Genomic DNA, 24,943 nt, shown 5'->3' on the forward strand with positions numbered 1-24,943 from the left:
GAGAAGTCATGTGATAAAATTAAATAGTCTGTCCATTTAAAACCTCTTAGAATGCAAGATTTAGGAAGAAATTTGCTTACCTTCTAAAGGATATCTATCAGAATTATAAACATGAACTAGAACCATAAACAAGACAATGCTCTGGAAAATATAGTTAATGTGGTACGACAAGGAAAAAAATCCTATCTATTCCCCTGGGGGATATATATATATATATATATATATATATATATATATATATATGTCTAATTACAATTTCTAATTAAAAAAAACTAGTCTCTAATCAATTACAGGGTAATTGTAGTCATATGTCACAGTGAATTTAAAATTAAAATTATTTCACAGGGAAAAAGGTACATAGACAAAGTATTTTGAAACATTAATTTTAGAAATTTATTTACATATCTTGGAGGGAAGCAATTGATAGAGTTTACTTGGAATTCCTGGAAAAAAAAGAATGATTTGTTTTAAGGTGAGAGTGCTAAGTATACTTCAGAAAAATAATAATAAAAACCCCTGCTCCCTCCCAAAGTTGCTTTGTGCATATACAATGTAGAGAAGTAATATAAATAAAACAACATGAATTTTATCAAAAGAGCAAAATCCCTAAATAATTCCACTATGTATAATAATAAATCGTATACACATCTTACAAAACTAAATTGTGTTCCTCTTAAAAGTTGCCTTCTTTTTGCTGTCCTTTGACTAGTGTCCAATAGGCTAAAGGAATCTCAAATACATCTCTACTAATACACCACAATATACATACCTTTCAAATCAGGAGCTAAAGGCCTACTCCTGGGACTAGAGGTGTCTTCATAAGTGTCATAGTTGTCAAAATGGAATTTCTCTCTTCTTGAAATATGACCAGTTTTTGGTAGATCACTATGCTGACTACAGGTTTTTTCACTTAGATTTAAATAGTCCCTTTGCAGATTCCGCATCTCAAATTCCAAGGCATCCCTTTCATTCTCTATACTTCTTACATAGTTTTCTAAAAGTACTTTGTCTTCCTCAAGTCTGCTGATGCTGTTTTCAAATTTTATATTTTCTTGACTATGCTTTTTTAGTTCTTCTTTTAGAATCTGATTATCTGCTTTAATTTCCATTACCAGTTTTGATAACATTTCACATTCATTGCCCATTTCAGATAACCTATTCTTATACATACTTGCTTCTGATTTTGCATTTTTTATTTCCTTCAAAAAATTCTCTTCTGCATTAGATTGGTATGTTTGAATATTCTCAATTTCTCTTTCCATCATTTGTCTAGCAGCAGTAGATCCTTGTAATGTTGTTTCAAGATTAATTTTTTCATTTTTAACTGTTTCTATTATTTGAAGAAGTGCCTCTTGTTCAGTTTTTGCCAATCTTTCTTTCTCTTTTAGCTGCATTATCTCTAGCTTGTTTTCTTTTAGTTCATTTTCAAGTGAGCTTTTTTCCTTTAGAAGCTGGTGTGTTTTTTTCTCTAACATTTTCTTTTCATCTTGTATCAATAGAAGATTTGTTTTCATTGATTCCATGTCTGTACTCATTCGATTATTTTCATTATTGACAATAGCCATATCATTTTGAGTTTTGTGTTCCCTATCTTTTAGTTGATCGACTGTTTCTATTATTTGTTGCTTCTCCAAAGACAGTTGAGTATTTTTTTCCTCTAGAGTTTTATTTTGTCCTTGGAGAACATTGTATTTACCAATAATTTTTTTCAATTCTTTAAGACATTCTTTGCCATCTTCTTCTGTTTTAATTAATTTGGAGTGGAGAGTGTTCTTTTCTTCATCCAAATTCTTAAGTTGCTTTTCATACATTTCAATTTTCTGTATCAGAGATTGTGTGGTAAATACAAGAGGTTTCATTTTGGTCTTAAGGGCTAGATTTTCATTCTCTAGTTCTGCTACTTTTTTCTGTATCTGCATGGATTCTTTTAGGTAATTCTGTAAGTACTGCATTTTTGCAACACACTGCTCAGTAACAGAATTGACTTTGGATGTTTTCTCATTTTCAAATATTATTGATCCTTGTTTTACCACAAATGGTTGCCTTTCTTTGTCTTTTATTTCACATTTTGTTGAGTCAATGAATGACAGTGTATGTCTTGGAACTCTGGAATGGAATTTTAAATCTGTAATATTCTTGCCGGTAATAGGGATTTCTTTATTGTTTTTCTCATTCTTCTTTCCCCTGTGTGTTTCACTCTTAGATAATTTTTTACATTTCCTACAAAAATTCACATGGAGTTTTGACACTGTTTCCCTGAGTGGGAGTAATTTGTTTACTAATGCCTCTAATTCTGAAATTCTCTTTGATTTTATATCTTCATTTAAGTTATTTTCTATATTTTCTTCCTTGATAAAATTAATTTTTTCCTTGTGGATGGGGGACAGGTCATATTTACTATTACTCTGAACATTTGTATCAGTTTTTAAAGTATGAAGTTCATTTGTAAGTGCCAGTTCCTTGTCGTGTGACTGTTGAAGGTCTTCCTTCATTTGTTTGATAGAATGGCAAATATTGTCTAAATTTTCACAAAATCCATGCTTGAGAAAAGGCACAGTAATTTTGGATTTGTCCAGAATTACTGTATCAGCTTGAGACATCACGTTTTGAGGTGCATTAGGCAGACAGCTATAAAGGTTATTATAATTCTTCAACATGTCAGAATTTTCTGAAGGGTTCATAATTATGCTTGAAGCTGAATTATCTGTTGAAGTTCTTAGAGTTAATATGTCCTTGAAATGTATCTGGGATGGAATATTTATACCTTGAGAGAGACTGTTGACATTATTGCTACTGAGTTTTTCTTCCATTGAATGAAGAGTCCTGGAATCCTCAAAATGATGACTTTTCTCCATAGAAAGGAATGCTTCTTGATTCTCTATAGGCTAGTAACAATAAAAAGCACACTATAAATGTACTATCACTTGCCACATGATCAACAAATTAAGATAATATTTTGTGGAAGGTTTATTTTTGCAAGCAAATGGACACTTTATTCATTTATACAGCAAAGAAGCCTAACAAGTATGATTCATTTTCTCCAGAAAATATAACAGTTGAGATCTGTAACTCTGGTCTTCACAATTTGCTTAGAAATCGTACTTATTTCCTTGGGGGTGGAGAACATTGGCCCACCCCTCAATTTCAGAAATAGAAATTTAGCACCTCTCAAGAGACCATCATAGATAGTTGGGAAAGATAGAAGCAATAGGTCAAATGGAAGTTGAAGGAAAATGAATATTTCTACTTCTGGGCTATTTGTCAACCTTAGCTTGCATTCCTAGTTTCAGGTGATTCTAGGGCTGGGACCATCCTGGAACTGTGAGTTCTAATCAGTATAGACACAGTGACTCTAGTTTGAACCTTCTCTAGGGAATTCACAGGTCTAGGTCAATCCTAAAAGTAGAGAAACTTGTTAAGTGGGCAGATAGGCTATAAAAACTGCCTTGTATTTTGTTTACTTGATAATCTAGGCATCTGGACTAAGTCCAATTCCCCTCACACACTCTCCTAAGGGAAACTTGATGTTGCAGAAATAAGGAGGCAAACGCACATCTTTTAGGGTTTTCAGGACAGGAATTTCCTTATTTTCATGTCTGAGAGTCCAATCACCCTATGAAGAAGAGGAAAATGTAAAATTGAAGATAAACTGGTTGTAGTAACATTTTTGAAGTACCTAAATATAGAATGATTTTGTACAGAATAACATTACCTTTTCAATGTGTGTATTGAATACTAGATTTTTCCCTGAGCTAAACTGTGGGTTTTCTACTTCAATAATACTTTTGTTCAATATTTCACTGATTTCAGACTGCACCTTTAAAGGATAAATTGAGAATGTTAGGTTTTATTTCAGATTTTTAAACTTATGAATATACAGGAATAATAGATATTGTAACTAAAAAATACCTTTAAATTTCCTTCATGTAAAAATTCCCTATCACATAAAACATACACTTACTTAATTTATTGTAATCTCTATAATTAAAGGAATCTTTAAGAAAATTATGCCTTTATTATGTGACTATAAAATCAAAGACTTAATTTAGGAAAATAAAATTTTATGAAGTATATTCAAATACTTTTAGATGTTTGATTTTTACATTGTTGAGTACATGAGAGACCTTTGGTGTCTGACATCAGAATGAAATCTATTCTGTCACCATCAGTCGTTGCCCTTTTCTTCCTATTTCCCTGCAATTGCTTCTAGTACAAGAATTATGCAGATGAAGTTTATACCAGGTCTTCTGTGAATATGTGTTGTTATGCAACCCCAATACTCATCCCCTAACCTTCTCTTAACACTGCCCTGTATTTCTTCTGGATAAAGTCCATGTGCCTTTGGTGGCACTGATCCCACTTGTAGCTCCAGGGGTGGCAGGTGACTCAGCTAACCAGTCAGAGCCCTGCCTCCATTTGAACAGTGATGGATTCAAGCATTGTGTATGACCCAATTTGGGACAGTCAGAATTAGGCCAAGAACTTCAGTATAAACCATTGAGAGATAAAGGCATGGTCTCTTCTATGACTGGAACCTGGAAAGATAAAGGCCTGGATTTTCTAGCAGCCCTTTAGCCACCATGTAGAGTCTGAGAGTCCATTGCTGTGGAAAGCAAACCAAGATAAGGAGTGCGACTGGCTCCTTGATGCACGAGTCCTGATCGCATGGAGTAAGCCATCCCCAAGTGAAAACTCCCTAGGATTGTCAGTTACCTGAGCTACTACTTTTTCCCTTAGTCAGTTTGGGTTAGATTTTATATCACTTATAAGAGTCCCTATTTGTAGTTATAGATAGGTAGCACTTTAAACATATGTTTTAAGAAATCAGTGAGGGCTATTTCTTTTTGTCTCATATCCAAATATAACAGAATATAGTTTTCTCTAAATTTTGAGCCTAGAAAATGTTTTTGACTCTATTTTATTATATTTTATATCAACTATTCAACTAATCAATGATCGTCAGCTTAGAAATGTGGGATGGTATCTTTAAATTTCTATATTTCCTATGTATATATGTATGTTAAATGAAACATACCATGCTGACATTCTGCAAGGTCTGTATTCGGAGAGCCTGAAATGATTCCAGTTGATGCTGAAGGACCTATAACAAAATTAAACAAGGCATGGGATTGAGTATTTTTAGGTAGTGAACATATACTTGAATTGTTATGATTTTTTCATATCCCCGAATTACCAGAAAGGATCACATGACTGTCAGGTGACTTACATTGTTAGTCATTCTTGCTAATTCTCCAATACATTTTCATGAAGATTTTGGTGGAAAACCCATGTACATTTAGGAAGTATTTATTCTGAAAAAGATCAGCCTTTACACAAGTTTTCAGAGAAAATACAATGAAATATACTCACTTTTAATGCTGATTGTGGTTGAATTTGATGTTCTGATTCTGATATGCAGCCATATTCTAGAAAGTAAAATTGAACAACCATGTGATTGAATTCTTAAGTTTTACTTTTAAACAACTGTAATGGAAAGCAATCTGCTAATATTCTTGGACAGTGAGATGAAGACAGTAAGAATCTTGATGTTTACATTAGGAATAACCTAATGCTAGTCACAGAATACGTTTAAGAACTAATTCTCACTTGACTTAAAATATCGACTTTAGGTTGTAATGGTGGTTTTACTTTTATAATAAACCATTAACTTGTAATGACAAACTTGGAACTCTCAAACATTCACATATCTTCTTTCTAGGAATATATATATATATATATATATATATATATATATATATTCACACACACATACATACAAATCCTCATGTTATGGGAAGACCCTTGGCAAACTACTGTATAGGTCTTAATGTCTATGAAACAGCAATGTGATGCTTTTCTTCCTTATCATGGAAGACAAGTTGGATTAACAGAGCATAATTTTTGTCATGCTCTTAAGTGAAGTACTATAAAGAGGCATGTGTTCCTTCCTAGAAAGTTTGACTACTTGCTTGCTTTGTAATTTTTTTTATTGGCTTCAGGTGTACAAAACAATGTAATAGTAAGACATTTACACTTCTCAGAAAGTGATAACCCCACTCCCCCAATCTAGTACCCCTCTGACATTGTATATAACTGTTACAATTCCTTTCACCCTATTCCTTATGCTGTACTCCATATCCCGTGACTATATATATTAAATTATAGTTGACATTCAATATTATTTAGCTTCAGCTTCAGGTGTACAGCGCAGTGGTCAGGCATCTACACTGTCCATGAAGTGGTCTCCCTAATAAGACAAATGCCCATCTGACACCCTACAAAATCTTTACAACATTATTGATTATATTCCCTAAACTGTCTTTCATATCCCCATGGCAATGTTGTGGCTACCAATTTGTGCTTTTTAATCCCCTCACCTTCTCCTTCAATCCCCACCCCCTGCCATCTGGCAACCATCAGTTTTTTTCTCTATATAGCTGAGATGATTTCTGTTTACTTTGTTCATTTATTTTATTCTTTAGATTCCACATATAAGTGAGATCATATGATATTTGTCTTTCTCTGTCTGACTTATTTCATTTAGCATAATGTTCTCTAGGTCCATCTATATTGTTGCAAAAGGTAAGATTTCATTGTTCTTTATAGCTGAGTAATACTGCATTGTATAAATGTACCACAGTTTCTTAATCAGTCATCTACCGATGGGCATTTCGGTTGTTTCCAAGTCTTGGCTGTTGTAAATAGAGCTGCAATAAACATAGGGGTGCATATATTTCTTCAAATTAGCGTCTTGGGTTATTCTGGATAGATACCCAAGAGTGGAATTGCTGGATCATAAGGTAGTTCCATTTTCAGTTTTTTGAGATACCTCCATACTGATTTCCACAGTGGCTGCACCAATCTGCAATCTCACCAACAGTGCACCAGGATTCCCTTTTCTCCACAAACTCACCAGCACTTGTTTGTTGATTTATTGATGATAGCCATTCTGACAAGAGTGAGGTGGTATCTCATTGTGGTTTTTATTTGCATTTCTTTAACGATTAGTGAGGTTGAGCATTTTTTCATATGTCTGTTGGCCATCTGTAATGTCCTCTTTGGACAAATGTCTATTCATGTCCTCTGCCCATTTTTTAATTGGGTTGTTTATTTTTTTGGTGTTGAGTTGAATGAGTGTTTTATAAATATTGGATATTAACCCTTTATCAGCTATATCATTGACAAATATCTTCTCCCATTCCGTAGGATGCCTTTTTGTTTTATTGATGGTTTCTTTTGCTGTGAAAAAACTTTTTAGTTTGATGTAATCCCATATGTTTATTTTTTTCTTTTACTTCCCTTGCTAGAAGGGATTCTTGCTTTGCATTTTTATTAAAGAATTTAAAAATCATTCAGTGTCCTGAATGAAATGAGAGTTAGGATAGAATGTGTCCCTAGGTTGACAGTTTCTGCCCTAAGAGAAGCTTTTGAAAGAGGCCAGCACATCTTCTCCTTGGGAATGACAGTCTGCCAGATTGCCAGATGTTATAGAAGCTGGTTGAAAAGTATAACATCTCCCCCCTCCTCACCATCTGGCCCTCATCACTGAGAGGGCAACTCGGGTTCAGAGCCTAGACACATTGAAGAATCCCATCTTCATCCCAGGGCAGGGAGGGGACAACAAGTCCATCTGGGTATTGTGCTCAGCTTTGCATCTTCCTGAGAGTGAAGTGAGAGTCTGAAACGTTCATCTCAGAGAGCTACAAAAAAACTCAAGTGAGGTCTGGACCAGTGTAGCAGAGATTCCCGAAGTTTTTCAGACTCTAAAACAAGCTCTTCTAATGAACTCAAAAAGATCAAAATGCAAATCAAAAAGAATCTGTCACCTGGAATCCACCACCCAGAACTAACTTGTTAATTTTATGTACACACCCTTTCCTATGCATATATGTGGAAAAAATAGAAATGATTTTAGAACAGTGGGATCCTATTATACATAATACTTTAAAATAAATAGTATTAAATTTATATTTACTTTAATAGAATAAAAACTGCAAATATCGCTAGTATACAGATTTTTTTTTCACTACATGAGAGATTATTTCCTATGAGATCACTCTAAACTAATAAAACTATAATGAAAAGGGTTAACGGATTGGAATTTCAATGGTTTTTTAATAACATACAATTCTTTTGTATTCAGTGTTGATTTACTCCCTGCCAAGGAAGGGAGTAAATTATGAGAAAATTAGCATTCTACTTCCTCCCACAGCTACCCCCCACTTTTCATGATATTTGCTAGTTATATTATTTTCACACTGTGAAGTTTTATGATGTTTAATTTTGTTCTGTAACCATAATTTCCACAAAGCCATTTAACACAAAGACAGGATATTATTATTGTAAATATTTTAAGCCTTCGACTTTATTCTTAATGGATTTACTGTTCAAAATTCCATCGCCTTCCTGCACCTGCAGCAACAGCCTCCCTCTTCTGCACGGATTTCTTGTCTCTTTAGGAGGACTTGCAAGTTCAAGGCTAAAGACAGAATTCCTTCTGCTAACACCGATTAAGAAATACGGAGCCAAAACGAATCTAAAGGCTTAGTCAGGGGATATAATAAATAAATGTTTTAAAAGAAAGAACATGGGATTTATATGCTGCTTCTACATGTGTTTCTCCCTCCATCGCTTCCATCTTTTTTGACCACAGTATGTGTGCACGGTTACCATGCTGCTGCTTCCCCTACGGCTCATGGGCAGCCTGAGCAATTCTGCTCAGTATTTCTGTTTTTTCTTGACATCCTTCCCTGAGTCCCCTTCGCCTAGCCCTCCGAGATACTGTTTTTGGAGCCAGTGTATTTTCCTATGCATTTTTCTACGGCTTCAAAGTTAGGTGAGGGGACCTTGGAGGGGGGAACATTTGTAGCTGTGTGAAGCTGTTGTTGGAGCATGTGATCTTTGGTGGTGTGTGGTTTGCTGTTCCCTGAGACTGTTAGAAGCCTAGGGGGAGGTGTATCCTATTTCCATAGAGAAATACTCTCTTGATGCGGGTGATTCCCTCAATTCCGTATGTAGTCCTGGAACTAAGATTGCCACATAGGATTGTGCAGGTTGTTCACTGCACAAAAGAATATGTGCGGGCTGAAATTCACCCCGTGCACTGCTCCAATGAGTTAGCTGCACCCTGTGTGGGTCTGCAGCCACCTAGTGTAGGGTGTACCTTTTTCTAATCCACACAAAGACAACTTCATGGGCTAGTGGTAGCCCTGCCCAGAACCTTTTCTTTCCTCTGGGCAAAGTAAGTGACTGTTGATCAGCCTGTAGGTTTACCCCTCTGTTCTAGCAGCAGCTCCTCTACTCTGATAATAGAAAGACACAGGCATTTCCTCGGTCTTTTTGTATTCCCATTTTGGGGTTGGGAGATTAATGAGTATTTTCAGGATTTCGAATTGCCTTATTGCTTCTGAAAGTCAGAGGCAGAGTTAGGGGCCAGGCTAGAGTTTGCCAGAATCTTCTTTTTTTACCTTTGGCTTCCACTTTCTAATTTTATGACCCGAGGTGGGAGGGTGCCCCCTTCTTTATTCAATTGCTGCTGGTGACATTTTTACTGGTTTTCTAGCATTTTTGCTGTTGTTGTTCATTTCATTTGGTACTGGGTTAGGGGTAGGGAGGTCTGGGACCTTGCTTGGCTCTAAAATCTCTATGTGAAAGTCTAGAATAATTATTATAAGTGAATGATTTAGCCTTAAGTAATGTTTCATGTTTTAGTGGTTCATTCTCTTCACATCATTCATTGAAATATTGGTGTCCACTCTGTGGTGTGCTCTATTGTAGCTACTATAGACCCAGCCATGACTAAGACAGCCCAAGCTCTTGCTCTCACGGTGCCTTCATTCTAAAGGAATAAGCAGAATTTAAAAAGCAAACAAAGAAATAAACAAGATGCTTTTCAAATTGTGATAAAAAAATAGGCTAATGTGACAGTGAGTGAAGATGGACACAGCACTGGAGAGGGTGGTTAGGAAAGGCCTATCTGGTTATCTGAGGATTAAGCTGAGACTCCTCAGTGATAAGAAGGGCCCACCCTGTGAACATCTGAAGGTAGAATTTGGAGCAGAGGAAACAGCAGAGTCCTGAAGCAGAAGAAGTTATCTGTGTCTGCAGAACAGAAGGAAAGCCAATATGGCTGCAGATGGGAGCACAGTACGACAAGTCAGTGGAGGAGATGGACTAGACACTGTTGGGACTTGCAGGTCAACCTGAGGGGCTTAGCTTTTATTTTAAGTGAAATGGGAAGCTTTGGGGGGTTTCAATCAAGAGTACGATTTGATTGACTAAAAGTGGTTACAGGTTACTCTACTGCATGATAACGGATGATAGGGTGGCAACTGCAGGACTATTGCAATAATTCAAGTGAGAGATAAAGGTATCTTGGACCAGAATGGCAGTGGGGGAGATGGAGAAAAATCAGTGGATTCGTAATGTGTTTTGGAGATAAAGACAGCAGCATTGCTAGAGGATTAGATGTGGCCCAAAGACAAGAATGAAAATGCTCCTTAGGGTTTTGGTGAGACCAGATGTATGAATGATGATGTCATTTACTGAAATGGAAAAGAATGGAGTAAGAACATATTTTAGGGAAAACACTTTTAGATATGTTAAAGTTAAGTTTTCTGTTACACATCAAAGTGTCTGTCGAAGTGTATTTCTGTCGACAGGCAGTTGGATATTCCAGCCTCTGGTTCCGGGGAGTGGTTATGAACACTGTATTGGACAGTATGGTCACCACTGCTAGCCTGGACAAGGGCAGCTTCTGTGCAGTGACAGGCGCAGAGCCCAAATGAAGTGATTTGGGAAGAGAATGGAACGTGAAGATTTGTTCAGCATTGAGTATAGGCAATTCTTTCTAGTTTTACTACAGAAAGGAATAGAGTGCCTAGTGGAATAGGGTGCATGTTGGAAGAGATGCGAAAGTCAAGAAGGATGTTATTAACCATGGGAGATTCTAACATGCCTGTTTGCTGCTGGAATCCTATAGTATGATGGGAAAAGAAAAATAATTCCAGAGAATGAAGGAGGCTAATTGCGGAAGCTGAGTACTTGAGATTTCCAAGAGCAATAGGATCTGGAGGAAATGACCTTTGATTGAGCAGCGACAACCCTTTCATATAAATGGGGAAGGAGAATATGGGTACCCAAGTAGGTAGGTTAGCGAATTTGAAGGCTGAAGGTGAGAGAGTTTGGGTCTGATTGCTTGTTTTTTTCTTATTGCGAGATCATGTTACAAGTTGAGAGGTAGTGGCTAGTGGTGCTGGAGATTTGAGGAGACAAGAAGAGTGAAATAGTTATCTTGGAGAGGGTTTGAAAAACAATTTTCTGGGAAACAAAGTACCGTATTTCCCCATGTATAAGATGCACCACTTTTCAAAAAATTTGGGATCTAAAAATTGGGTGCGTCTTATACAGTGGTTGTAGATTTTTTTTAACTTGCACTTCCCACTTTTTTCATGCTTGTTTTTGCGCTCATACAACCACTGTATAAGATGCACCCAGTTTTTAGACTCCAAATTTTTCGAAAAAGTGTGCATCTTATACATGGGGAAATACGGTAAGTTTTCCAAATAGCATTGAGATCCATGGTAGGACTCAGAAGTGAGTGTTTTTCTCAGGCAATGTTCAGATGATTCAGTGATGATACAGGGTAGGCAGAGAGTTGGATTTTTCCATTTTTAAAAGCTATTAAAATAATTGTTTTGTTTTTTTTATGAGTTTCAGAGACATTTGGGAATTTTACTTATTCCCAGAGGAAAGAAAAATGTAAAATTCAGCAATGCTAAAAAACCCCATAGAATTAGGCGATTCTAGAATTGGAAGGGAAATTATAAAAAATTCACAGGACAGAGAACACAATCACACGTCACTACTTTTTAAGTCCCTGCTAAATGTACAATATTGGGAGGTATACAGACTAGGTGGAAGATTAGGTCTCAGCCCTGAATAAGCTTATACTCTTGGGAATGCAAGAAATATTATTCATATTAAATTCTCTAGCTGTTTCATATTTAAGTGTTGGAAGTGAAAAACAAGATAATTACCAGTGGAATGACTTCTGAGGTGATTAAGTAAAGATATGGGGAATTTATTCTGAAACTTGGAGAAGATTATGTCATATTCAGTGTACACAGAAAGATTAAGTGTAGCTAACAGACCAAGGCAAACAAATGAGTTTTAAACATGTGAAAGATTTATACGATCTGAAGACACTCTGTAGTCAAAGCTTTGTGATTCTCAGGCTCAAACCCTGAGCTTTGCTATGACAATTCAGATTAATTCCTAGAAGTAACTCTTTTACAAAGCTTTATAAGATGTGGCACGATCTGCATGGGGCATTGTTGTGGGAACCACGGGCTTGAATCCTGGTATTACACACACTTGCTATGAGGGATAATTCTACAGTGTTTAGTGCATGGCACATAGCACATACTCAAGAAACATTTAATCGTTACTGCAGAGGCAAGGGCATTATCAATATGATGATGAGTCAGTAAATTTAAAATCTCCAATTGAGATGGAGAGGAGGATGGCTGCTCAAAACTCTCCAATGCTTCCCATTTTGCTGAGACTAAAACCCCAAATCCTTACACGGAACTACCAAGTTTCCCCTCTGAACCATTCTCCTACGTCCCCCTTACCATTCTGCTCCAGTCACGCTGGCTGTTCCCAGACATGCCAGGCATGCTCCCACCTCAGGGCCTCTGCAGTTGCTGTTCTCTGCCTGGAAAGCTATTGCCCTAGAAATCCACATTGATTACTCCTTTACCTCTTCAGGCCTTCACTCAGGTGTCACCTGATACATGAGGTGACATTTAAAATAGAATTGCATACTCCCCGCCACCTCTGCCTTTCTTTTCTCTACAGGATTTGCTCCCATCCTCACACAATACCCTTTATTCCCCCCACTAGAGGGCAAGCTTCTTGTGGGCAGGGAATTTTCATATTTGTTCACTGTTGGATCTCCAGTACTTAGGACAGTACTTGCTCAAAAATATTTGTTAGATGAATAAATGAATGAATGAATGAGAGAATGTATGAATGAAAGCTTGCATAGAACAGGGGCACTTAGCACACTGGAATAGCACACTGGACATCCTGAAGTTGGAAAGTATCTCTCACATCCCCATTTCAATAAATTGAGGGTTAATTAGGCTAACTACTTGTTTTTTTAAAGTCAAAGAGAGCTCGGCAATGTTATATAACTTCTTAGAACTCGGCATTATTTATGCAAATCAGGTCGCCATTCTGTTGGCTAGTATTCAGTCAATGCATCACTTGATGACAATGAAGTGCAGCTAGAACAGAAAGAGGGGAGGGAACGAAGTCATATCTCCCAATTTTGCCTGTAGTTGTATGCAGGATGTCACTGCCATCCTTGGCAGCGCCTGCCATAGAAAATATAAATCTGTCAGTTATTGACTACCTGTCCTTGCTCGATCCTGTACTTGTAACCACAAAGGCAGTAACTTTTAAACAAGCTCATATATGCTATGTGCATGTAACTTCATTTTCTATAAACGCTGGCATCTTTCTCCAGAGCCCTAACTCTCACTCATGTTAGCGAACACATGATTGCCAAATTAAGGCACCTCAATCCCTTCTGACCTTAAATGCTGTCTTTGAGGTATTGAGTTGACTCAACGTTTGAGCTCTCTATGAGGACTTTCCCCCGCTGTTCGGGGGTTCCCATTACCCCTCCAGATTGCACAGGGATACCTGCATAACCTCATGGATGCTGGGGTGCAGAAGAGCAGAGAGGGACAGGTCAGGGCACTGCCTGCTGTGCATGGTCCTGCTGGCTTCCACGGAGATGCTGCTTATCCTGCTGGGCACTGGGTATCCGGTTGTCTTATGTCTCCTTAGGTGTGGCTGCTCTAGCCCCTTCTTCCAGGGCCCTTGACAAGGCATTTGTGAAACTCCTGGATTTATAAAGGTGTGGCAATCCTGTCCTGACCTCCGGTCTCTTGTTCACCACTTCTCTCAGCACCTCTGTCTGGATTACCCACATGCCACACGTGGGTATGGGCAACCGGGGCTCCGAGTTTGGCCCATCAACCTAGATGCTGCCTTCCACCCACAGTGCTCTGCTACTTCCCTGGCATGCCATGCTGAACACCAGGCCCCTCTGAGAGGTGTGTAGCCTCCTCGGGCGTCTCTCAAGGAAGACTCCAAACTCAAAGTTCTCAGATCCCCCTAGCTGGATATTTCTATATATCTTATTCCTGGTTTATGTGGAGCTTGAAAACTGGAGTTCATTGCTTATTTCAGACACAATCCCCATACAATCGATATCTTGTAGTCCACAAATATTTATTAGAAAAAGTATTTCTTTTGGAGAAAGTATATATCTTTTCAATGTCTCTAAAAAATCAACAATTCTTTTTTGGTATTCAGAGAATCAGTAAAGTAGAGCATGGTGGTTAAGGCCTGGGCTCTGGAGCCACCCTGCTGAATACTGGCTCTATTACTTGCTACATGTGTGACTTTGGGGAGTTCATTAACCTTTCTTCATTTCCTCATTCAGTTTCCTCATTTGCAATATTGGGATAATGGTAGTACCTACTTTATAAGGTTGTGAACTTAAACAAGTTGATACATTTAAGTGCTTACAACAATACCTGGCGCAAAGCGATGTGCTGTGTTAACTATTTATTAGTGCCATAATGATCGTTACCGGAAGTACCTATGCACTGGAAGCACACAAGTCGGGCAAGTGGATTTAGGCAACGTACCCGTTACCTGTAGTAAAAGACAGAAATATCACTGCCATTGGAGCCTTGGCCTTGGAGGTTTTACCTGTTTCACTGCCACCGCTTTCCTTCACCCCCTCAGAGGAATTTAGGATCTTGGACGCTGAAAGGAGAACGCAGTCAACTTCATCTCCTTCCTCAAGATGCTTTTCTGTAACAGAACCATAAATGGGTTCTGGTTTTGTTGGAAGCAGGGAGGCGAGGCGTGGGGATTCGGGATGCCGACGCCCTAAGCGGCCACAGGAGGGCGTGCTAGAGCCACGTAGCAGCGGCTGGACAGGGTGGCTTGGTGGCCGGAGGCAGCAGGGCTCAGGGAAGGAGGCAGCGCTTTTCTCCTAGGGATAAGCAGGATGTGTGGTGTGGCTACTCCAGAACGGACCCATCTTGGGGTGAAAAGGCCGGGGTCGGAGGAGGCGGATACCTCCATCACTGCCCACGGGTCCCCCTCAAGGGACAGTCCTCGGCTCGGCTCTTACCCGGGCTCATTTTTGCTTCTTAAGCTTTCTTTCCAACTGCCTTCCCCTATGCATTCCTCTCAGCCGCTTTACGCCGGGGCAGCCCGTTGCCTGGTAACGGGGTGGCTGGGACGCCACCAGCGGATGAGGGGCACGCGGAGGGGTGGGGGTGAGGAGGAGGAAGGTACGCGCGGAGGTCCGCAGTACTGGGTCCGGGAGGGGATGCTTGCCCTGCAAGAGCTATGCCCTCCCCAACCCAGGAACAATCTCACTAGGGCGTTTTTCTCTCGTCGTCTTCCCTGATGACCCAGAACTTGATCTTTTGTTGTTGTTGTTGTCATTTTTTTACTTTAAAATTTTTATTATATTTATTGGAGTGACAGTAATAAGATTATATAGGTTTCAAATGTACCGTTTTATAATGCATCATCTGTGTATTGCATTGTGTGTTCACCACTCAAAGTCAATTCTCCTTCTGTCACCATTTGACCTCCTTTACCCTTCTACCTCCCCCCTACACATTCCCTTTTCCTTCTGGTAACCATCATACTCAGACTTGATCTTGATCAGTCTGACTAACACAGCACCTGTTGGACCAAAGCTGTGTGGAGAACGGCAAATGTTTGGAGACAGACAAGCACCTGGAAACTTTTCCCTTTTTCCGTATTCATTGTTTTCTTTACTGTTTGATTTCTTTTATTTCAACCGTCCATCGAGTAGTTTCAGGATTTAGGAGTTTGAGCGGCCCAACACTAATATTATGAAAGGACTTTTGTTTGCTGTGGTTAAAAGAAGGCCCCCTATTTCCAATAATGAACTTAAAATAACTATGTATGGAAATATACACATTGAAGCTGTTGCAGAGACGCTGGTATTCATTTGTTGAAGCAAGGTAATTTCCTATGCACCTGGGTAAACCACTTGCAAAAGATGGAGGTTTCCTTGGAGGTTGGAGCTCCTTCAGCTAAAGATTGATTGGCAGGGCCGCATGACTGCGCTCTTTGTGCTGCTCAGAAAATGGTGCTCTTTAAAGTAAAATTTTTAAATGAGTATTTATTACTTATTTTGCAATAACAACCATTACAGGTAGAATACAAAATACTTGAAAATTCAAATTTTAAGTCACCGTAAGGAATTTAAAGTCATGGTACAATAATTTACTATATAATACATATATGGCTTGCTTTCATGGAAATGAAACTCTATGATCATATCAACGTTTACTTGCTGTAATATAGAAATGGTCTGAAGAAGATTTGACAGTCTTTCTTTTGGCATGGTAGACAATTTCAATAAATTGTAGTTTTGAAAACTTATGTTCTCCATTGGTGATTGATATTGATGAAGTTCATATTTTATGGAGAGCTGCAAAAGTTTTCAGCAATGTGTCTATTAAATTACCACTGTCAATAAATTGCAGTATTTTGAAGGGAGAATGTAAGTTAAAAAGCCACTACACAATATCTCATAACCCCTGGCTACATTGATGTGTATCTTATAAGGATACTCTTCAACATGGGCACAATACAGCCATTAAAATCTGGAAATTAACGTCGATACATCATTACCCTCTCATCCTCAGATCCCACTCATTTCACTGGTTCTCCCAATAATGTCCTTTAGAAAAGCAAAAGGATCCAGTCCAAAATCTTGTGTGCCCTTAGTTGTCATGACACGTCTCTTTACTCAGAGTCTCATGGACTCAGCATTTCCTGTTTCATTCAGTGGGTTATAATGGATTATCATCTGTTGTGAACGTGATTTCTAGTGTTGCTTAAATTTCCCTAATTGGGTCAGTGGGAATTTCTTTAGCTGGCCTATGTGTACTTTTGACATATCTCCTTCATTACTAGAGTACGTCTTCATTTTCTTGATATACCCAGGTGTTCTAGGCTTATTCTATACTTTGCCTGCCCTAGCCTTGAAATCAGCCATTTCTCCAAGGAGCTGCCTTGGTTCCTTTCAGAGAAGAATGGCTTTTAGAAGCCAAGATGTGAGCATTAAGCATGCACATAGCTGCTCCTAGGCGATCTTAATGGATAGAGCTAGGGAATGGCTCTATGTGTACTTATGTACATAAACACATACAAACACACACGCACCTTCACATCCGTATTTATTTCTGTATCTATTTATCTATATTGAGGGCCATGAGTTCATGGCACCTCTAGTTCTATCTGACATCACAGCGCTCTTTCCAGTTTTCCATGTTTGTAATTTCCCTTAACAACAGTGAGAAAGTTGACTCCCATTATTCTCTCTCTCTCTCTCTCTCTCTCNCTCTCTCTCTCTCTCTCTCTCTCTCTCTATATATATATATATATATATATATATATATATATATATATATATATATATATATGTTTACTTATATGAGCAATACCCTTGTAAATATCTATTTTGTCAACGCCAGTCTCTCACCATAGTCCCTACATGGACGCCCTTGTCATCCCGCTTGGGTTCCAGTACCCTGCACTGTTCCTTCCCTCCTACTCTGCTGTGACTCAGGACCTTATACTCGGGTCTCCCCTCCATCTTACCCCTCTTGGGCTCTCTCACCTTATGCTGAGCCTCCTCTCTGGGTAGAAGACCTGCACATCCTCCCTGGGCTCTGACACCACCTGTCAGCCATTCCATGCAGGGCTGCGCCTCTCACCCCACTCCTGCTCTGCACGCTGATGCCCGCGCTCCCCACACGGGGGCGCTCTCCTTCCCCTCCTTGGGATTGGACACACAAAATTCTCTTCTGCCAAGGTCATGAAATGATTCTTCCATGCTTTTTTATAAGAGCTGTATTGTTTGACCTTTCATATTTAGATTTGCTAGTCATCTGAAATTGATTTTTATAGAGTGAGGTAGGTGTCAATATCCATTTTTTATGGGTATTCAATTGACCCCCCATTTATTGTAAAGAATATAATTCCCCATACCAGCTCGGTACTTCAATATATTGTAAAATGTGTTTTTCTTATGTGTGTTCTCATCCAACCTTCTTGACCCTAAAGTTCCTCATTGCCAAGTTTCAAGTAAAATGATTATTTGCTTGCCAAGAACATATATTAGAATTAGATTAAAAGGGTACTATAATGAAATTTCCTTTAGACTTCCCAAATGGGGAAAACCCCATTCTCTTGTGTGAGATCAGGAGAACTGGTTCTCTTGAGATTCTCTCAGGCTCTTTGGCTGCTGTTAAAAACTCAGTATCTTCTACAGCACTCAAAATACTAATAGATAGAAATAAAGGGTCAGTGATGTTCAGAAAAATATGACAAAAATATGCATTACACTTATTGGGACCCACCTGTTCCTGCTCCTGTAACACTGAATGGTTGGTTCATTATCCCATTTGAAATCAGTAATAAGTTTAGAATTGACACTGACTCGGGATGTTAAATTTCCTTCCTTCCTTAATGTAATTATTCTCCTAATAATTAAGCTATTGGTCAAATATTCTCATTTATGGTGTTGAGAATTGTGGAATTTTATGAAAAAGGTCATTTTCCAGATGGGGAAAAACTGAAACATGGGAAGGTATAGGAACTTTTCAAAAACACTGTAACTGGTCAGTGCTAGACTTCCTGATTCTGAAACCCTGCCCAAATCAGTTTGTTTATTTTCCCATAACAAATTATAGTTTCATGAGGCAGGACAATATTTCATCTAAATTTTACAAAAGTATAGAGGTAAATATAGTTAATGCTAGAGCTACAAGTTCCTATTTCCTGATATGTATCATACTTCACCAGTACAACCTTCTCAGTGTGGTGAGACTGTTTCTGTTTCATTCTGCCTCATATGAGGAGCATATTATGTTAGAGGGATATGCTTTTCCTGGTCACAACTGCCCTGGAAATATCTGCCTTTTTTTTTTTCAGCTGTGAAGTTCATTGCTAAAGGAAAGAATTAAAATCCAAACTACCAATTAAAAAAAAATCTGTGAGTCCCAATATTTCAAAATCTTCAAATAGTAGTTCCTCTTAGAGAATCCACTTTCACCTGTTGACTAACAGCTGCAGGTTCAAGAATCTGGAGCAAATTCAAGAGCACTGCACAAAAACAAGCTGTCAAATCTATTCTTAGCAATGTATTACCAGACTAACATACTTTTGGATTTTTTAACTTCAGATCTTTTTTTAAGCCTGAGATCACAGGGGTATCATTAATCATAGCTGAGATCTATAGTAGTATGAGAAAGTGACCAAATTGCTCCTAGGATACAGTAAATTTGGGCAATTGTCCTAAGCCTAGTGCTTTGGTCAGAGAAGGCGACCTTTGTGCTGGTGACTTAGGAAGTCTGAGGTGGGTAGTAGGCCTTCAGCAGCCCAAAGGCTTGATCCAAGTGCAAACACCTCCACTTTAAGTTTCCTTTAGTATTCATTTTAACCTAATTACATCTATGTAGGAGATTGAACCCCCAACTCACTAAAGATAGTCACTAGCTTTGGATCTTAGGGAGTTGATTGCTGTGTTAAGAGGACTTTTGGTGGGGATACTGAGAAAGTGGAGTTGGTCTAACTCTAAGACGTTTGGTGTGCTAAGGGGATAGACATAGAGAAACACTGGTATCAAGGTAGCTTGAGAAGGAATAGATGTTAGGGCAAGAGATATTTTCAGAATGGAAGAGTATTTGAGCGCGCCTTTAGGCTGAGAAGAGTCAGTGACAGAGAGAGACTGAATGGGAAAAATAAGTTCAAAAGAGAACATGAAAAATAGAATGATGGACATGATTTAGACCAAGAAGACAAGAGGACTAACAGTCTCTTTGGGCATGTGCAGGTTTCCCGTTCTGTAGAGATGATAGGGAGCTTCCTCCCACTTTTCCAGAGACTGAAGCAAAGGGAAATACTCTTTCTCCGGAACAGGGCACTTAGGTCAAATGAGCTCTCTGTGGAGTTTACTGAGGGTGAGTAAGTTGTTTATCGGTTTGAGTAAATTCAGGGATACTAGTCTCTGTATCCACTTCCAGACTGAGGAGTCTTTAATTCAGCTCCCAATATGTGGCACTCCCGAACCTTCCTGGTGCGAAAGTGCTTTCTGGTTTTTAGATACTACAGCAGCTGCACTGAGTCAGGCCTCTTGGTCCCATTAATAATAGTAGTGTGTTTCTCTTGTTATAATAAAGATACCATTCATGGGTACTTTCAACGGAGCTAATGAATTTGCAGTAATAAATTCTTCCTTGACTTCTACTGTGAGCCATGACATGAGTCAGAGGTGGTATCATCCATGACCATGGAACAGAGTGAAACGTCCAAATTGAACCAAGAACCTGGCCGCGCTAAATGAAATGGCCAGCTAGTTAACACTGATAAAGACAGTGTCAAGTACAGATCAATGACTGAGCTGGAAAAAGTCTCAGGGATCCTCTAGTCCGTCTCCCTTATTCTTGAGGTGAAGTTGAAGTCCAGTAGCAGAGCTGCAGTTAGAATCCAGGTCCTTTTCCTCTTTTCATGATAAGTTTTCTTACTTACTCACTACTTAATTAAATCATTGCTCAATATTTTTATTATTCTACACTACTTCCCAGCACTCATGGAAGAATTGATTTTTATTATAAAGAAAACAAACATAGACCCTAAGTTAACATTAATATAAAGGAAACGATACAGTACAAAGAAGAAATAGGTTTAAAGATTTCCTAACCATATTATTTATTACTAAGGGAATATTAGTTTAAATACTGGGTTTTTTTTTTCCTATGTGTTTGGCACTATGCAAAAGTTAAATTTTCTGAAACGTTTCCTCATTTGTAAAATATTTATTTGGCAAAATTGTAAAGATTAGATATAATGTATGAACATGACCAGTATTATATTATGTCAAGAATTTTGTAAGCATTCAATTAAAATCTATATACTGAAATAAAGTACATATAGTCAATTGAGGGACCTGAGTCCTCTTTATAGCTACAAGATTATAACAGAGAATATTGCCAGTGAGTCTCTGGTGGAATTGATGTAGGATATTTCTTGTGCTCGGGTCATGGCCTCGTGAAGCCAAAGAATGGAGACACGGACGAGAGGTAGAGTTTGTAGCAGAGGGTGGTTTTATTAAAGGAAGAGAAAGGTTACAGCTCCTGAGTGGGCAGGGGTACCCGGAACTGGGATGCCCACTAGCTAAGGTAAAAGGCTGGAGTTTATGTATATATATGTATATATATATATATTATTATTATTTATTTATTTATTTTTTTTTTGGTCAGGGAGGGAAAGGGAATGCTGGAATGCTGGTGCCTGTCATGAAGGTGTTTATCAGATTTGTTTTGTTGCTCAGCCTTGGGGAGTCCTTTCATAATGTCCTGCAAAATGGCTTTGTTGCTCTGGGGCATGGTTGATGTCTCTGTTCCAGTATGAGGGAGTTATCTTAATTTTGAAAGAAATGGCTAGTGTAAAGGAATGGCCATTTTTTTTTATCTTTGCTCAGTCTTCCAAGGAATTCCTCACTGCCTGACATTATACTAATTAACCTGTCTTAGAGCCAGCCATATGAACTCAGGCTTTTAAAATTGCCTTCCTCAAATGAGGATAAATTCCAGTAAACTTCACGAACCTGATCAGTGTGAAACATCAGCTCTCCTGGGATCATCAGGAACAGGAATCGAGTTCTGTGACTCTTCCAGCTAGAAATAGTTGTGCTCATCTAACTGGCTCTTGAATTTTTACACCAAAGAATAATTATTGATAATATTACTTAAAAACTTGAAAGTAATTATGATAAAGCAACCACTTCTTGTAGATGCTTTGTTTAAAAATTAATCACATAAAACATTCTAATTATATTTAAAATGTCAATTTGTAAATATAGATAAAAGTATTCAAAAATCCATTTTGTTAAGCCTAGTATTCAACATCTCTTACTTGGTAAGTGGTGCTCAAATAAATACAGAGGGTCCCCCAAAAAATGTATACACATTTCAAGAAAGGAAAAAACTGTATTAAAATTATACTGATGGTAGCCACTTGGAGCACCTCTTGTATTTGCAGAGGTCAAACGTGACTTGTATTCCTCTTTTGTTATCGGTATATATTGAGTATTACAATTTTAATACAGTTTTTTCCTTTCTTAAAATGTGTATACACTTTTTTAGGCACCCTCTGTATTTACTAAGTGCTCTCCAAAACGAATGCTTAAGAAAATTCTCTTGAAATAGTCATGTAGATCAGGTAAGTGGTTTATTTACTTGAATTACCTGAATATCTTCATTCTTCAATGTTCCTTTTAATGCTTCTGATTCAGATGGCATAGCATACATAATAAAAGAACATTGGACCATGGTGACATGAAATAAAGAGTAATGGTTATAAGTAGCAGTTTCCTAGGACTGAAATCAAATCTGTTCAAAGGACAAGTTGACACATTTTTGCAACTAAAGTTGTTGATAGAAGGGACCCACAGCTCCATTCTGCTTATCTTGGGAAGTTCCCATGTGGGACAAACTTTAGATTATCTTATGTAGACGTGAGTCAAATGTTTGTGTGTCACATTAACCATTAGCTTTACTCTGTTTACATAGTTGCAAACATATGTGATAACTAGAACTGTTTTTTATTCAGTTACTCATCGTATTGGATGGTGGTGAGTGTAGCAACTCTATCCTGGGTTTACTCTGAAAAAACAGCAATTTAGTTAATCATGAGCCCAAAGTTCATAGATGACCAACACTTAATCATGGGTGGTTTCCTTGATCATTGTTAGTTTTAATAAGCTCATCCACCATAAAACGGTGACTAGCCTGTTTTCTAAGGAAAGGTTATTCTGTAAGCTAAATCAAAGCTGGTTGGCATTCTTTGTTCATGGCGTAAAATTCTATACAAAACGTGGTGTGAAATCATTATCGAAGCACAAAATGCTAGTATAGGGGGAAATATTGATTTCTCTTTTGTTTACTTTTAAAAAAAGTTTTTAATTCCTTTCCATTTCAACGTTGCTATTTTTAATCTGTATATTTTAAAACAATTTTCATATTGCATTCATTTCTATTAATCCTATAGTATTCCCCTATGTGTTTAAATTTCTAGATTTAATTGTCAAAGAATAATTTTATGAAAAAATAATGAACGTACAATTTTAGGGCATGCTCACAAGCCTTAGTCACATAGTCTGACGTGTCAGATTTAAGCTATGTGTCGCCTAACTTTCAGATTAGAACTGTATTATTGTTATTAAACTATACTACTTTTTTTTACTATTTTTTACTCATTATTGAACATCTGAACTTAAGCAGTTCATTATGTACTCTACTACATAAATATATATAAAATGTAATTTTAAGGAGAATACTGTCAGATGTCTAAAATACAATGTACATTAATGTACCATATAATGTCTAATGTACACTTTTCTCATGAGTCTTTCATTCTTACTTAATTTAACCTCTTTTTAGTGTGATACATATACCCTCCACTGTGCTCCCTGACTTCAGTTCAGAGATGCAGTTTTACCTTCTCCTGATACTTCCTAGCCAAGGCCGTGGGGGGCGTGAGAGTGTGGGGAGAAGAGGGGACACCTGTGGGGATTAAGTGCTTCCTAAACAGCTTCTCCCTTGGCCTCCTTGTAGTAACTCCATCTTTACCCTCTAGTCCAGAAATGCTCCATGCTGTTAATTCCCATGCCGTTTCACGATTCTGGAGGGGAAGTGGGTTGGTTTTCAGTTTTCTCCACTGCTGTTTTGGATTTTAACCTTCTCAGGTTTTCTGAATCAGTTACCATTCATTTGCTCTCTAGCTTCCAAACTTTTATGTTTGTATAGAAGAAAGTATTTAAAATACCATCTGAACAAAAAAATGTAATGTATTTTGGATCCATTCACTTCTTCGATCTCAAAGTTTCTTATTTATGTTATTTTAGTAGCTCTGTTAATGAGTTTGTGTTTTGGTGCAGAGGTTTCGGTAGCAATCTCAAATGCCTGTAGGGGCAGGCAGGGGTTCTGGCTCCTCTCACTGGATCAAAACCCTAGATAGGTTAGGTTCAGAAATAGTTAAGCTTGGGAGAATCCCATAGCAATACTATAACTTGTGCCCTATTTGTCCTTTGGGACAACAGGAGAAAAGTTGCTCCAGGCCTCTGGGCAGCAGCTGCAGTAGGGTCGAAGCTACGTTGTGATGAGGGGGTGAGGTGGCAAGACAGTCCCCACCTGTCCACCCTGTTGCCTTCCCAAGGTTTGTCATTGGAGAGGACAGTTTCAAAAGTTCCCATGTGTCCCCTGACTCCAGGAAAGACTGAGTGGCACTTTCGGAAGTGTTGGGAGAGGTGGGATAATTGCCTGGTTCCAACTATCTTGAGAAAACAGACCATATGTGAAACCATGGGTTTCAGTCAGTGGGTACCAGCAGGACCCCAGGAGACCAGTAGTCCCTCCATTCCTTAGGAGGTCCCCTAACTGTCTCCTCTTGGAGATGCTATTTTGGGAAAGAGAAGAAGGTGGTGATCAACCTTTGAGCACAAAGAAACAGCCTTCCTGGAGTATGAACCTTGAATTTGACTGAATATTTATCTGAAGGAGCCATTTAAAAAGAAAGAGACTATTTTAAAGCAAAAGCAGCTGTTTTAATCTGAAAGAGACTGAATTACCTCTGAGTAACAAATTTAAATGCCCTCCTATGAGCAGAAATTGTGGTCTCATAAGAAAGAGTAAATGCATAATAAAACTAAAGGAGCCACATTTTCTTAAAATACCTGAGTTGATAGTGTTCATATGATGGGGCCCCTCATTGGAATGTTGATTTTATCTGAATTCATTGA

At 38.2% G+C, this 24,943-nt stretch overlaps 1 protein-coding gene across 1 annotated transcript; it reads right to left on the minus strand.

The window, feature by feature from the left end:
* Nucleotides 1-368: 368 nt before the first annotated feature.
* Nucleotides 369-17,737, minus strand: CCDC110 (coiled-coil domain containing 110). Its single transcript, XM_019667179.1, has 5 exons — nt 17,624-17,737; nt 14,737-15,082; nt 5,036-5,101; nt 3,713-3,834; nt 369-2,885 (listed from the first exon to the last, which is right to left on the minus strand). The coding sequence occupies exons 1-5, from the start codon at nt 17,735-17,737 to the stop codon at nt 747-749; spliced, it is 2,787 nt and encodes a 928-aa protein (XP_019522724.1). The 3' UTR covers nt 369-746.
* Between the last annotated feature and the right edge of the window lie 7,206 nt (nt 17,738-24,943).

The sequence above is a fragment of the Hipposideros armiger genome, unplaced genomic scaffold (genome assembly GCF_001890085.2).
Source record: "Hipposideros armiger isolate ML-2016 unplaced genomic scaffold, ASM189008v1 scaffold_488, whole genome shotgun sequence".
Taxonomy (NCBI): Eukaryota; Metazoa; Chordata; class Mammalia; order Chiroptera; family Hipposideridae; genus Hipposideros; species Hipposideros armiger.